The 14,551-nt window shown below is 39.5% G+C and overlaps 1 protein-coding gene across 1 annotated transcript in view; it reads left to right on the forward strand.

Annotated features, from left to right (window-relative positions):
* The first annotated feature begins 3,686 nt into the window (after positions 1-3,686).
* Positions 3,687-14,551, forward strand: part of LOC149217766 (ribonucleoside-diphosphate reductase small chain-like) — a 33,262-nt gene continuing 22,397 nt past the window's right edge. Inside the window, exons 1-2 of the mRNA XM_089391413.1 lie at positions 3,687-4,583; positions 4,689-4,759. Of these exons, the coding sequence (XP_089247539.1) occupies positions 4,290-4,583; positions 4,689-4,759 (365 nt within the window). The 5' untranslated portion in view covers positions 3,687-4,289. The remainder of the gene's footprint in view (positions 4,584-4,688; positions 4,760-14,551) is intronic.

The raw sequence follows: 14,551 nt of genomic DNA on the forward strand, positions 1-14,551 counted from the left end.
GTTGTCATCTTTTGGAGGATTTTTCTTGTGATGACACTCTCTAGCATAGTAGTTGAACTTGTTGCAATTGTAGCATCTTCCTTTTCCCCTTCCTTTGAATCCCTTCTTAGATCCTTAACCTTGTCTCTTTGAATCATTTCTCCTTTTAGCATGTGCAAAGAAAACAATAGGTTCATTTCCATTGGAGGAGTTATCTCTCTCCATCATCCTTGTTTCCTCTTGAATGCATCTAGGCAATAGTTCATCAAAACCAAGTATCCTGTCATTATTGAGAATGGTGGTGACAAATGCATCCCATGGTCTTGAAAGACCTCCAAGAGCAATGAGAGTGAGTTCCCTGTGATCAGTAACTTCTCCAATAGATAGTAGGTCATTCTTCACTTGAGTTATTTGTTGATTTTTGGTAGCATCAGATGTGCTCTAGCGTGGAAATTGCGAGGAGAGGCTAAGGCACATAAGATCTCCAAGAGCCAGAAATCATTTTGAGAAATTCAAGAGGATGAGGAGTTATTAAAATAATTAATATTTTTAATGGGTTCCTAAGTTTAAACTTAGGAAAATAAAAATATTAATGGGTATTAATAAAGATAAGGGTGATAATCTTCTAAGAGACGAGGATCACATCTGTTTTAATCTTAGCCATTGATTAGGGACTTAATCTCGATCATTGATTCGTCAACAAGAAAAGTATAAGAGAGAAATTGAGGATCATTTGGAGACACACCGACTTAGTATCTCAAGGAAAATTGATTCTCAAGCAGAGGAGATAGATTTCAGAGGGAGAGTTGCAGGGTGGAGGAAGAGGAGGGCATCAACAACAGGCAGTGACCAAGGAGATGGTGACGTAGGGACAATGGGAGACAGTGCAGAGAGAGATGCAGTCCAGAGGAGAGATGCAGAGGGACGTAGAGCCACGCTGGGCCATGTAGAGTGATTCAGGGGTGACGCAGAAGTGGAAGTAGGGTCCCCAAAGTGTCAAAAGGTCTCAAAGGGAAAGTCTCAGGTGTTTTCTTTCAGTTTCTCTATAAAATCATTCCTTGTAAAAGCAATTGCTGTTGAAGATTAATAAAGCCCTCATTTGTTGCATCGGTTTTCCCACATTGGGTTTTTCCGGGGACAATGGTCCAAAAATAATTGTGTTGATGTGATTGGTCCTCGTGCATGTATTTTTCTTTGAGTAATTGTGTGATAACTTCAGTAGAATTTATCTTAATATTTGCTAAAGGGATTTCGTAAATAACTTATTATGAATAATAGGTAGGTGAAATAAATCAGTTGCTGCAGTAGTAGAATTTCAATTTAGAAATTTTCACATTATTCTCATGAAATAGGATTTGATAGAGTCCAACTTTTCCTCTTGATATCTTTCAACTTGTTTTTGAGAAAGAGGATTTGATTTTCATTGTTCACTTTGAACATCGCAACCAACTTATCATATATTTCCTTAAAAGACCCCAAATCAAAAATATTGGCAACCAAATGCTTTTGAATGGAGTTAATCAAAATTTTCTTAGCTTTTACCTCACCTTTTCTATACTTTGTTCTAGCAACAACATGTGCATTTGGTGGAGGCTCCACCACTTTCCCTTGCACATAGTCCAATACTTCATGTTTCTCCAAGGTTAGATCAAGAGTCATCTTCTAGGCATGATAATCTGACTTGTCATTGAGCTTATCCTCAGTCTTGAAATATGAAGTAGCAGCCATAGAGACTAGTCCTTGTCAACAAATATCTTGGTGATTGCTTTTTCTCTTGCTTGGGCATGTCCTCACCTTAGCTTTGATACCATGCTAATTTTAGATAACAATGGTATGTTCTATGTTTGCAACAATTCTTTCAATGTCCTTTTATTAACCCAATGACAATTCGACTTTAATTTTCACTAGCAATCACATAAACCATTAATTCAAATTGACAATAACTGTAGATAAAACATAAACAATAAAATACAAAAGACAAGTTAAGACAAGAGAACACCAATATTTGGCTAAAGCTAGGGAAAATCCTCCAGAGGGGGAAAACCCTTAATCAATCCTTCTTATTATCAAATACGAATGTTCAGTAGAGAGAATATCCAATAGAGTACAATTATGAAAGTCAAAGTCAATTTGACTTGACTTTTGTAGAGAATCTAAACCAATATCCTAAGTCAAATCTAATCTTGATGAAAGTCTGCAATTCTGAAAAGTAAATAGTAGTCAATGTGCCCTAACCAATCAGCATTCAAAAGTCCATGAAGATGTCAAACAACTCCTCTTGAGCTCGGTCAAAGTCAGTGAAACATGACGCCCAATGTTGGTCAGAATCAACCCAAAACAGTCTTCCAAAGTTTAATCAAATCTGGTCAAAGGAGAGAGAAAGTCTGCTGTAATTTTCTGCGATCAAAACAATAGTCAACCTTGAAGTGAACGCCGGTCAAAGTGCCCAGATTTCCTCAATTTTTGTGCCAAACAACTCGGCCTCCCAAGATTGAAATTTTTCTGGTCAAAGTGAGTCAAACCAAGGTGAGAAACTTGGTCAAACCCAAGTCAAACTGTCCTACTGCAAAAAGTCAAAGATGCCTCCAAACCCTCGCATGTGTGAAGAAGACTAGGAATGCCTCATATCTGTATGAACTAATCAATCGAGGAGATAGAAGAAATGATGTGTGTTGTTGATGTGCCAAATGAGTTTGAAGGCCTTTATTTATATGTGATGGAGGGGGATTCAATTTGTCTAATTGACCCCAAGCTAACCTTGAATAAATGAGCACTTGTGGGCTTGATATCAAAAACATATTTCTCCTTGTCCGACTTTAGTGCTTCCAGGGTCAATTTTGGTCCTCTCAGAAAGAGGAATTTTGTCCAAACATCATCTTATGTCAATGAGCTGGCCAAAGTGGAATTTGGTCCTAGTTGCTCATTTTAAAAAAATCCGACTTTTCACTTTTGGTGCCAACAAATTCATTTTAAAAATTCAAATTTACATCTTTTAAAAGTTTCAATGAGACTTTGGCTCAAGCATTTATAAATATGTCTTACAATGATGAATATCATTACATCAAGTGACCAAAAGTACATTATGAAGACCAACCATAGTTACAAATTCAACATCCACCGGTACGCATTTTCTGATTTACGAAACAGACATTGAGTCCAAAATGCTGACTTATATGTGGAACTCATCTTCTGTTCTTTTCTTGACCTTTTGAGGTATATTTCCTTCTTTATTAAAATGTTTGTAATAATTTTTATTTTTTATTTTTTAATTAACTTCTAGGTTAATACTCTCACTTTTCTTTGATAGTACCTTGTACTTTCATGTAATATAAAAGCAATATTATGGAAAAGGTTGTGTGTTTATGCGACTCTCTTTACTTCTATGCTCTTGTAATTGTAATTAAACTTGTACTTCCATGCTTCTATAATTAAATTTTTTATTTTTAAAAATGATCTCGTAGATGACTTTTGAATCTTATACTACTTTTTCATCAATTTCCAAAGCACTTGATTTTTAGGCCGATAGGCCTTTCCTATGCATCAACTTTTTGTCAACACTTTTACTCTGAGCCGTTTGATCAGATGAGAAGCTTTCAACCGTAGATTTCAACTAGAAAAAAAATAACGAAAAATCAAGAAAGTACGGTAATTTTGGCAAAACGCAAGATTTTCTGGACGCCATGCACCAGAATATGCATCAGGCTTGCTGTTTCTATTGTAACGCTTTCCTCCCTCTGCCTCTTCAATGCAATTGCCATGCATTTCATTCATCACATAGCCGAAAAAGAGGAAAATAGGTGGCTGGAACTGCGCCTGGGCAGAGAATTTCTTGTCCCAGACGAGCAACCAATAAAGCAATTGCTTTTCCTGTGCTTGAATCAGTTCGGCCTTTCAAGGTATTTGTTAGGCAATCTTGATCTGGAATTCAAGATTTGGAAGGGTTTTATGGAATCCAGGGTGCTTCCATTCGTGAGCCGAAGAGCCTGCAGAGTTTGGTCCTCAGCGAGGCCTGATGAATTCCGTTACATCAGTTCCCGTAACGTGAATTCCTCTTCGAAAACCCTGCAATATTTTTCGGTGGCCGCAGCCACGGCTCCTCAAATTCGTGCAGATTCCGTCAATGGAGCCATTAACGCTCCTGCTGCCGTTCACGACTTCGAAGATCATATTCTCAGAACATCTAAGATATACATGTAGCCAGAAGAATATAGATTGCGGCAAAGTCTCATTTGTTCTCATTAAAAATAAAATTTCTCCTTTTTTCGGCATATGCTTTATTGGTTAAATGTTTTCGACTTACCTTCACACAAATGAAAATATTTATTTTCGTGGTAATCACTATGAATGCATTTGTTCAATATGTATCCACGGTTCTAAGCATTTCCGTTTCTGTTCAAAGAGGGTATAGGATTAACTTGGTCAATTTTTTAACTTTTATTTTAATTTATTATCCTCTCTCAGTGAAAAGAGAGTTAAAAGAGATAGTTTATGATGTTGTTGAGATTGAACGGGAGTTTGTTTGTGATGCTCTCCCATGTGATCTTGTTGGGATGAATGCTATACTCATGAGTCAATATATTGACTTTGTTGCTGACAGGCTTCTGGTATGCATTTGTTATTGTCAGGAATAAGTAGGGCTTTGTATCGTACATGCACATGATGTAATGTTTTACCAATTTAATTGGGCAATCTCTTTGTTGGCAATTCAGGTTGCATTGGGGTATAGCAAAGTGTATAATCCACAGAATCCATTTGACTGGATGGAGCTGATCTCTCTTTAGTAAGTATTTGGTTTTTATTGTTGATTACATTTCCTATGTGTTTGTATTTACTTAGAAATTTGTAATTTTAATTGGGTTTCTTTTCAATGAATGTGCCGAGGGAAAACAAATTTCTTTGAAAAAAGAGTTGGGAATACCAAAAGGCCTCTGTTATGTCTGGTTTGGGCAACATGGACGGAAACCATATATTTAAATTGGACGCAGATTTTTTAAATTTGATTAATTAGCCTCCCCATCTTGGGAGGGAAAGGATGGTGGCCCATTGTCCTTGTACAAAGATTTTCATCGAGTGAAATTTTGATGGTGTTTGAAGTTTCAAAATCAATCCTATCATTTCCATTGTTTTGATTAATTAGATTGGGCTATTCCTTTGTGCTTGTACAAAAGGTTTTTTAATGAGAATGAATGCATTTGGGGTTTCAAAATTAAATTTCCTTTTTTTTAATGTTTGTTAATACATTTGAGCCAATTATTTCAGGATCTATGTACGACAACTAGAAAATTGTTTACTAGTAAGATAATAAACAAATTTCCCTAGCATACATGATGTCAATTTTCATGATCATTAATACATCTAAGGCAATTATTTCAGGATCTATGCACAACAAACATCAAATTGTTTGCTAGTAAGATAATAAACAAAATGCCCTAGCATTCAATTCTTGAGCCATTTGAAAATTTATAAGCTACCCACTTCTTCTTTGTATGTAGCCTGGAATTGAACCTTAATATCAGGATTTGGCGCCAAGGACCTTGAATAAATACCCTATAATGATATATTATGACTTAAGGCCATTAAACATTCTCTTTGGTAAGTAGTCATAGGTCTCTGATCATAATGAAACGAATACCAGTGAATGATGTTTATATAAGCCAATTCATATTGGCATCCAAACAGTCTATAAGCAAACTAAATTAGCAATTTAACAATCACGACTTGGAGCCTCGAACAATGTATATCAGAAATAAGATTCATGAGTTCTATCATTAAATGCACATGAAATTACTCAACACTTGTCTGCTATATGTGGGATTTGGCATCATTTGGCATCAACAGAACAGAGTTTTGAGAAATAAAGACCAGTGCCCTTGATATATTGCTATGAGGCAATGGAGTGTTGGCTTAGAATAAACAACTGACTTAATAATTTATATGATTAATGGAACCAGGTGTGTTGACCAAAGAAAAAATTGTTGAAATACGAATTTAGGTAGTTGAATTAACAGAGTACCAGAGCCATTTTTATGTTGAATGGGTTGAGGTATGGATGGAGGAGCTTGCTTTGCTGAAGAGAAATGACTTTACTTTCTAATAATCTTCTTTGGTAGTGATGAAATGTAGTCACTATCACTGTAATATTAGTATATATAACAAATATTAATGGGAATTCACCAATAATATATCCAATAGCCATGGGATATACCAGGAATTCACCAATAGTGTATCCAATAGCCAAGAATACAACTACTTGAGCTACCAAAGTATATACTGTGAAGTAAACACTTTCATATTACTCAATAATAAATTCAACCTCAAGTGAGAACACCATCATATACCAAATTAAAACTTCTCTCAGAAAATCAAAAAAATAATTCAGTACTCAGTCTTTCCAAATATATTAGTATCAGGGTGAGTGAATTAATATAAACCTTGGGTTTAAGGTGGATGGGCAATCTACAATATGATCAATACATTTATAGACATTCAAGTCGTGGTATATAATACGCAGATCCAGTTATGACCATTTCATTCTCTGCATTCAATTAAGCTTAAAACAGAGATTTCAAAAAACATTCCTATTGAAGTGGAATAGCGGAGATAATTAATATGGAGAATACCCTCGACTGTCTATACGCCCCAATGTGAACGGATTGACTGCTGCGCAAACTCTTCTTCCAGTTGTTGCTGCTCTGGTCTCGAGGATGTATAATTCTATAGTGCCTTGTAAGGATGAGGTGAATATTGAGGTTTATATCAATGAGTATGGTATGGACACTCGTATTTGCACTAGCCAGGAAGAAGTCTGCCAAGAGTATGCACAAGGATACCAGGGATCTCCAACAGTATGCCAGCTTGCTTATGCCGCCTTCGAATCGGAAGTGGCTCAGGGAGGAGCTCGTTGCAATTGCTGAGTCGCGGATCCTATTTTCTTTCCCTTCATTTTGGTTTAAATTCTGCTTCTTTGTTTTGACTGATGCCGAACGAACCATCTTTGATGTCAAGAGATTCATTGGGAGAAAGTAAGTACTCTGATCTCTGATTTGCCCATTTATTAGACAATTATATTTATTGCATGTCTAATTTTGCCTTGATATTGAACCCACAAGGGTGCCAGTCATGAAATTGGCATGTTAAGTCAGGGTCGAGCAACATTTTGGTTCGGGTCAGATCAGGATTTGGTTTCTACCCTATCCAAACTTCACAAAAATGATTTAAAACTTTTACTTGATGAGCACAATTAAATGAAAACATTTGTTTTATATAGGTTTGAAGACAAAAAAGTTCAGAAGGAGATGAAAATTGTACCATACAAGATTGTGAACAAAGAAGAGAAACCTTATATTCAAGTTCAGGGACGAGATGGAGAGACAAAAGTATTTAGCCCTGAGAAAATCAGTGCTATGATTTTGACTAAGGTGAAGGACACTGCAGAAGAATTCCTTGGCAAGACTATAAAGGATGTTGTGGTGATTGTCCCTGGTATGCTTTCTTTTGAACCTTTTTTTTTAATGAGGTTGTGGGTAACCAATTGTTGACTGCATTGTCACTGTTAACTTGTGGGCTTGCGCAACTTATTTTACTGATGCACAGTGCCAAGCAACGAAGGATGTTGGTGTTATTTCTGGCTTGAATGTAGCTCGCATTATCAACGAACCCACAACTGCAGCAATAGCTTATGGCTTGGACAAGAAGGGTGGAGAGAAAAATATTGTTTTTTTTTATCTTGGAGGTGGCACATTTGACGTCAGCGTTCTGACTATTGAGAAAGGAGTTTTTGAGGTTTTGGCTACAAACAGTGATACCCATCTTGGAGGTAATCTATCTGAACTCTGTCTTGTAGTTTTACATTACAAATTTGAATACGTGCACGGTCGTTATCATTGGCTTTTTTGGTTGGCTTTCGAGCTTTGAACTTACCGGGATGTACACTAATATGCAGGTGAGGACTTTGACCAGAGGATAATGGAATATTTCATCAAATTGATCAAGAGAAATCATGGAAAGGATATTAGTAAGGATAGCAGAAATGAAATAAGACATTCAATGTGTTCCTTGTAATATAGATATAAACAAAACATCTAAAAAAAGTAATTGCACAATTCCAAGAAAACAAGGTTTTCCACAAACCAATTAACTCTTCTAGAAAAATTCAACAATTCCAATTTAATAATCCTATCGGCCTCTCTTTGTACCTTTTGGGACAATTGCTAGTTATATTCAATATAAAATAAGATAGTTGGTATTTTGACTATTAATTATTCAATGCTTATTAATACGACTCCACTCAATTCTGTATATAGTTCTTGTGTATCATTTTCATTGAGTGGCTTCCTTCACTTAATATATTAACATGGAATACTTCATATGGTTACGGACAATGTTTCGAACAAAAATATCTTGGCAATCAAAAAACTTGTATTAATTAATGGTCATGACTTGAATGGAGAGTGGTGACATTTCTATTGTTTCAATGCTTTAATTTTTTTGTCTTCAATCTATTTGTATAACAATGATGGCAACAAAAGGTGACTAACGACGGAAAATGGGGTAGTAGGTAGGCGACTAGAATGATAGTGGCAACAGACGGGTGTGGTGGTTGGAGTCGAACTCGATGGGTGCTTTAACGGCGACATGGGAAGCGCTGATGACGTGAATAAGGATAGCGACAGGGAAATGCAGTGGATAGGATGGGCACAGGCGACTGCGAACGCGACGACAAGGTGCATGTGTCAAGCGGTAGTGGTTGCATCTGCGCTCCAAGAGAGTCTAGTTGAAGATCGTAATTGTGTTGTTGGTGGTGTTGCAGACTGTAACCGCTAATTTGATTTTTTTTCTTTTTCGACTTTATATATATATATATATATGTTATTAAAAAATTTATAAAGCCACCTCAACGGATGGGGACGTGCATGTCACCAAGCAGGATGTGGGGACCCAAAGGGATGAGGGTTTACATGATCCAGAGTTCGGGGATCAGAATGCACACCCGGAAGTAACAAGGGTTGGGGAGAAACGAAAGAAAGCAAAACCGTTAAAGACTAAAACCCTCTCAGAACTCGTTCTTGGTATGGATTTGCAAGTGAATGGCGTCCTTGAGCTCGCCGAAGTTACCCTGGTGGGCAGAATCAGGGGTCGGCCCGTTTCCGGTAAAGATCTCAGACAGTGGGCATCGTGTCAGTGGGCAAACACCCCAGCGGCTTCATGCAAGATAAACTCTCTGGTCAAAGGCTGGTTCATGGCACGATTCAGTAATAAAGAAGCTATGGAATGGGTTGAAGGAAAAATATGGGAATTTGGGAACAGACCGGTTTTCTTTAAGCGATGGACGCCGCTCTTCGACGCTGCAAAAGAGAAGGTTGAAGAGTTTCCTGTCTGGGTAAGGGCTCCGAGCCTCCCTCCTTATCTCTGGGCGGACTCTGTTTTTAAGGCTATTGGGAACCATTTGGGAACATATCTGGATGCAGACAGATCTTACCTTGAAAATTTCGAGATGGGGGTGGCAAGGATTCTGGTGAGGTTAAATCCAAAGGAGGGTTTGGCGAAAACCATCCCGCTGCGATATGGAGAGTACGTGGTTGAGCAGCCTTTGGACTATGAATTACTCCCATTCCGCTGTCATTGCTGCCATGAATATGGGCACCTGGCCCGTGATTGCCCACTGGGTAGGAGGAAGAGGAGGACCTTTAGAGATGATAAGGAATGGGAAAGGAGTAATAGGCGGGTCGGGAGCGAGAAGGAGGAGGTCCTTCCAGAAGGTAAGCCCGTGGATGAGCAATCGAAGCAGACAACGGAAGAAAGAGACAAGGATGCCGGAGACGCGAGGGCTTTGCAAGCGGACCAACCAATCCTGGATCCCTCTCCTTCTGTTCCGGACGCGGTCTCACCGGAAGATCAATCGGGTATGCTTCTTCCTAAACATACCTCTGTCTCTGATTATGAATCTGTTGAAGGGGGGGTCTCAATGATAGAAAATGCTAAGTCTGTTATGCAAAATATTGAATCTATTACGTCTGTACTTCCCTCCTTAAATCTGAACTGTGAGGATTTCCCCCCGTTGGTACCCGATGTTGGAACCTCCTCCGGTGGCTGCCAATATAATCTTAGATCTCATAGCAAAAAATCGGGGTGCTCAAAGGAACTTCTGGATCCTGTTGGAGGTTTGGGCACTGAAACCCCAAAATCATGCCCAAAGAAGGGCAGAGGAAGAAAATCTATGTTGTCAAAAACACAAGCAAAAGCCGTTTTTGATGTAGCAGATGGAAAACAAATGACAATTCCCGGGGCGCTTAGAGCAACAAAACCCCCAGAATCGGTTATAAAATGATTTGCCTTTCTTGGAACTGCAGGGGTTTAGCTAGTAAACCCAAAAAACTAGCTTTAAAAGACCTTATTGCTCGAAACAATCCAGACATAGTTTTCCTTCAAGAAACTCTGGGGAAAAGTATGGATGTTGAATCCTCCTTGGCTTCTCTCCTCCCAGGATGGGTATTCATAGCTGCAGATGCTAGTGGGCATTCAGGAGGTCTAGCCTTGGGGTTTAAAAAGGGAAGACTGAAGGTTTTAAGCTCCTGGGGTCTACCAAATGTGTTGGGTGTGGAGGTGATATCTCCTGATTTCGACATCCCTCTGCTATTTGTAAATGTCTACGGCCCTTGTCAAGGGCGGGCCTCTTTCTGGAACGACCTTCTCACAAAAGATTTGTTAAAAGACAGAAATCTTATCATCGGGGGAGATCTAAATTTTTCGTTAGGAATGGCTGAAGCATGGGGGCCTCTTGCGAGGGAGGATCCATTGACTGACTTCTTCTCAAATATTCTTCTCTCGCATCATTTGATTGATGTCAATATCATAAAAGCAAAACCTACTTGGAGGAATAGAAGAACGGGGGAAGACAGAATTGCGAAAAGACTAGATCGTTTCCTTATTAATGAAAGATTGGCTTCCAGTATTCCTCTGTTCCGTCAATGGGTGGGGGATGGAGGAAACTCAGATCATTTTCCTATATTTCTGGAGTTTTCTAAACCTCCCCCAAAGCCTGCGGCGCCCTTCAAATTCAATGCTTCCTGGCTTCAGGAGGAATCTTTCACTAAGCTCTTTAACGAGACCTGGAGACATGCAAGTCGGGAGGACTCGATGAATAAAGCTGGCCGTTTCTTGGAGAACCTTAAAAGACTGAAAAAAGCTACTATTGAATGGGCTGCAGATAGGAGGAAAAAGCAAGTGGAAGATTTAGTGAGTATTGATGAGGCATTAGGGACTCTAGAAGATCCAGAAAACGATTCTTACTCATCTCAGGAGTCGAAAGAAAGAATTCTGGCTCTGGAAAAGAGAAGGGCAAAGATTCTATTGGATAGAGAAGAGGAGTGGAGATTAAAAAGCAGGGCTATATGGTTGAAAGCAGGGGACGAAAATACTAAGTTTTTCCATAACTATGCAAAAGGGAGGAAGAATGCAAACACGATATGGAAGCTAAGGGATGCTGAAGGCAGGGAGGCTTCCTCTTTTGAGGAACTGTCCTCTATGGGGAAATCTCACTTTCACTCACTCTTCTCGGACCCGGGGGACATTACATTGCCCGAAATCATCAGAACTGCCCAGGCTTTCCCTAGGTTCGTGGAGGAGGAGGATGCGGATGATCTTTTCAGAGAAGTGACAAAAGAAGAAGTAGAAAATGTAATAAAGTCTATGCCAAAAGACAAAAGTCCAGGCCCCGATGGATGGACAATAGAACTTTTTACACATTTCTTTGAATCAATTGGGGCTGAGCTTACTGAAGTAGTCGAAGAATCAAGGGTTAAAGGGGAAATTTATGGTCCTTTCAATGCAACGTTCATTGCACTTATCCCAAAAACAGAAGATCCTGGTTCTTTTGAAGATTTCAGGCCTATCTCTCTGTGCAACACCATTTATAAGATTATTGCTAAGATCATTGCCGTTCGCCTGAAACCCTTTTTATCTGGCTGCATTTCAAAGGAACAATTTGGTTTCTTGGATGGGAGACAAATTCATGAAGCAATAGGGGTAGCCCAAGAAACTATTCACAGTTTAAGACAAGCAAACAAAAAGGGGGCAGTGCTTAAAATAGATCTATCAAAAGCTTATGACAGAGTCAGCTGGATGTATTTAAAGCTTCTGCTGACACATTTGGGTTTCCAGGTGGGTTTCATAAACTGGATCATGGGATGTGTCACCAATGTAAACTTTGCTGTCCTGATTAATGGAGCTGCTTCTAAATTCTTTAGAAGCCAAAGAGGTTTGCGCCAAGGATGTCCACTTTCTCCTTTGCTCTTTCTACTTGCAGCGGAAGGATTGAGCAGGCTTATGACAAAGGCAAAACAAGCAGGTTTGGTAAAAGGTTTGGAAGTTGCTGTCAACCTGTTTATTACTCATCTGCTCTTTGTTGATGATATACTTCTTTTTACTAATGGGAGCATAAATGAAATTTTAGAAATTAAGCGCATTCTTGATCTGTTCCTAAAGGCTACAGGGCTCCAAATAAATGAGAGGAAGTCACAACTTATTTTTGAAGGGTTCAATAGACAGGAGGAGAATCTGATCGCAGGCCAGCTGCCATTTGGCACATGTAATATGGAGCAGCCCTTCAAATATCTGGGTTTTTGGCTAAAACCATCTTCTTACAGAAAGCAAGACTGGAATTGGCTTATAGCGAAGATTGAACAAAAAATAACCCATTGGAGTTTTAAGTGGCTCTCAAGGGCGGGAAGGCTTACTTTGGTAAAGGCGGTCCTCCAGGCTATTCCGGTATTCTGGGCTGCTCTGACTTGGATTCCAAAAGGAACACTTCACAAAATCAAGCAGATCTGCAGTAGATTCTTATGGTCTGGATCAAAGGAAGACTCCGTGCTCCCATGGGTGGCATGGGACAAAATAGCAAGACCAAAGGATTGGGGTGGTTGGGGATTGAAAAGTCCCACAGATTTCAGCTTGGCACTAGCTGCAAAATCAGGATGGCGGGTTATCACTATGGAAAACCTCTGGACAAAGGTGGTAAGGCGGAAGTACATTGACCCCACACCTCTGGAAGATTGGATCAGAAAGCCAAATAAAAAAGGAAGAAGCTGCTCCGTGATTTGGAAAGCCACTACGGAGGCCTTTAAGATAATTGAACAAGGGTTAGCATGGAGAGTGGGAAATGGAGAAAATGTCAGGATTGGAAGGGATCCTTGGGTTGGGTGTAACGAGGGTTTTGCTCTCTCCCCTGGTTTGCTAAATCATCTGGATGAGATAGGTATCAGGAACCTAAGGCAGATAGCATCCTTGGATCAGTACTCCATTTGGGGTCAGGTTTGGAGGACTGAGGTCGAGATTGGAATTGATCCTGTTTGGAGAGAGGAATGGCAGGCCTTCATCCAAGAACTTAGAAGATCAAATATAAGAATTTCGGACAGATCAGATACACTGGTTTGGGCACATGCAGAGACTGGCTCATATTCGCCAAAAGCCGGCTACAGTTTTCTGATGAAGAATAAAGGATGGAACCCGCCAGTCTGGTGGTCAAAACCTTTATTTAAGTTAAAATGCCCCAAAAAAGCAAGAATTTTTTTCTGGTGTGCCTTAAATCAAAAGATCCCTACATGGGAAGTCTTGCAAGCACGCTTCAAACAAGGACCGGGTAGATGCCCTTTGTGTTATGCTGAATCTGAATCCATCTCTCATCTGTTCATCTTTTGCCCTTTCACAAAACAGGTATGGGCTGAAGTGGAAAGACTGATCAATGTAAAAATCAGATGGGAAGGTGACTGTTTGCTCACGGCTTGGGAAACCTGGTGGAATCGCTTTCAAGAGAAGAATTTAAGAAACTTACCACCCATTATCTGCTGGGGTATCTGGATTACTAGAAACCGAAGCATTTTTCGTGAGCAGCTGACTCCGGGGACAGCCATAGCCATCCAAAGCAGTGCCATCCTTGACAGTATTCCTATCAAGGAGGCCCCCACAAACGCTGCCCCGCGGAAGGAACCAAGCATCAGAGAAGGGATCCCGTGGGCTTTCTTTGATGGGGCCGCTCAAAACGACTACACAGGGGCCGGATTGTGCATTCACCTCAGTAGCACACACTCTCTCAAAGCCTCGGTGGGAATTGGAAGGGGGACAAATAATTTTGCTGAACTCACTGCCCTTAAACTTCTCCTATGTTGGCTTGTTCAAAAACATATCCTCACAGTTCAGATTTTCGGTGACTCGTTAAATGTCATAAACTGGGTATTGGGGAAGCATAGATGCCAGAACTACTTGTTATTGCCTTTACTTGAAGAGATCCAAACTATAAAACAGCAGTTTAATGTTTTCACAATTGCTCACATATACAGGGAATTCAATGAGGAAGCGGATAGATTTTCTAAAGAAGGCTTGCGGCAGTCTGTGGGTGTTTGGAGAATAACAGAACAGGAAAACGATCAGATCCGTGTGTCGGATCAAGCTCCAAATATATTAATCTGTCTATGAAGATGCTCTAGTTCTTAAACTGTTTTTATCCTGCTAGCGATAGAATGTGATCTTCACTCAAACAGACTTTACTCCTATGCTTTTTGTTTTTTAAAAAAATGCT

The sequence above is a fragment of the Pinus tabuliformis genome, chromosome 1_1 (genome assembly GCF_031772625.1).
Source record: "Pinus tabuliformis cultivar Carrire ecotype Pingquan chromosome 1_1, CPIR1, whole genome shotgun sequence".
NCBI lineage: Eukaryota > Viridiplantae > Streptophyta > Pinopsida > Pinales > Pinaceae > Pinus > Pinus tabuliformis.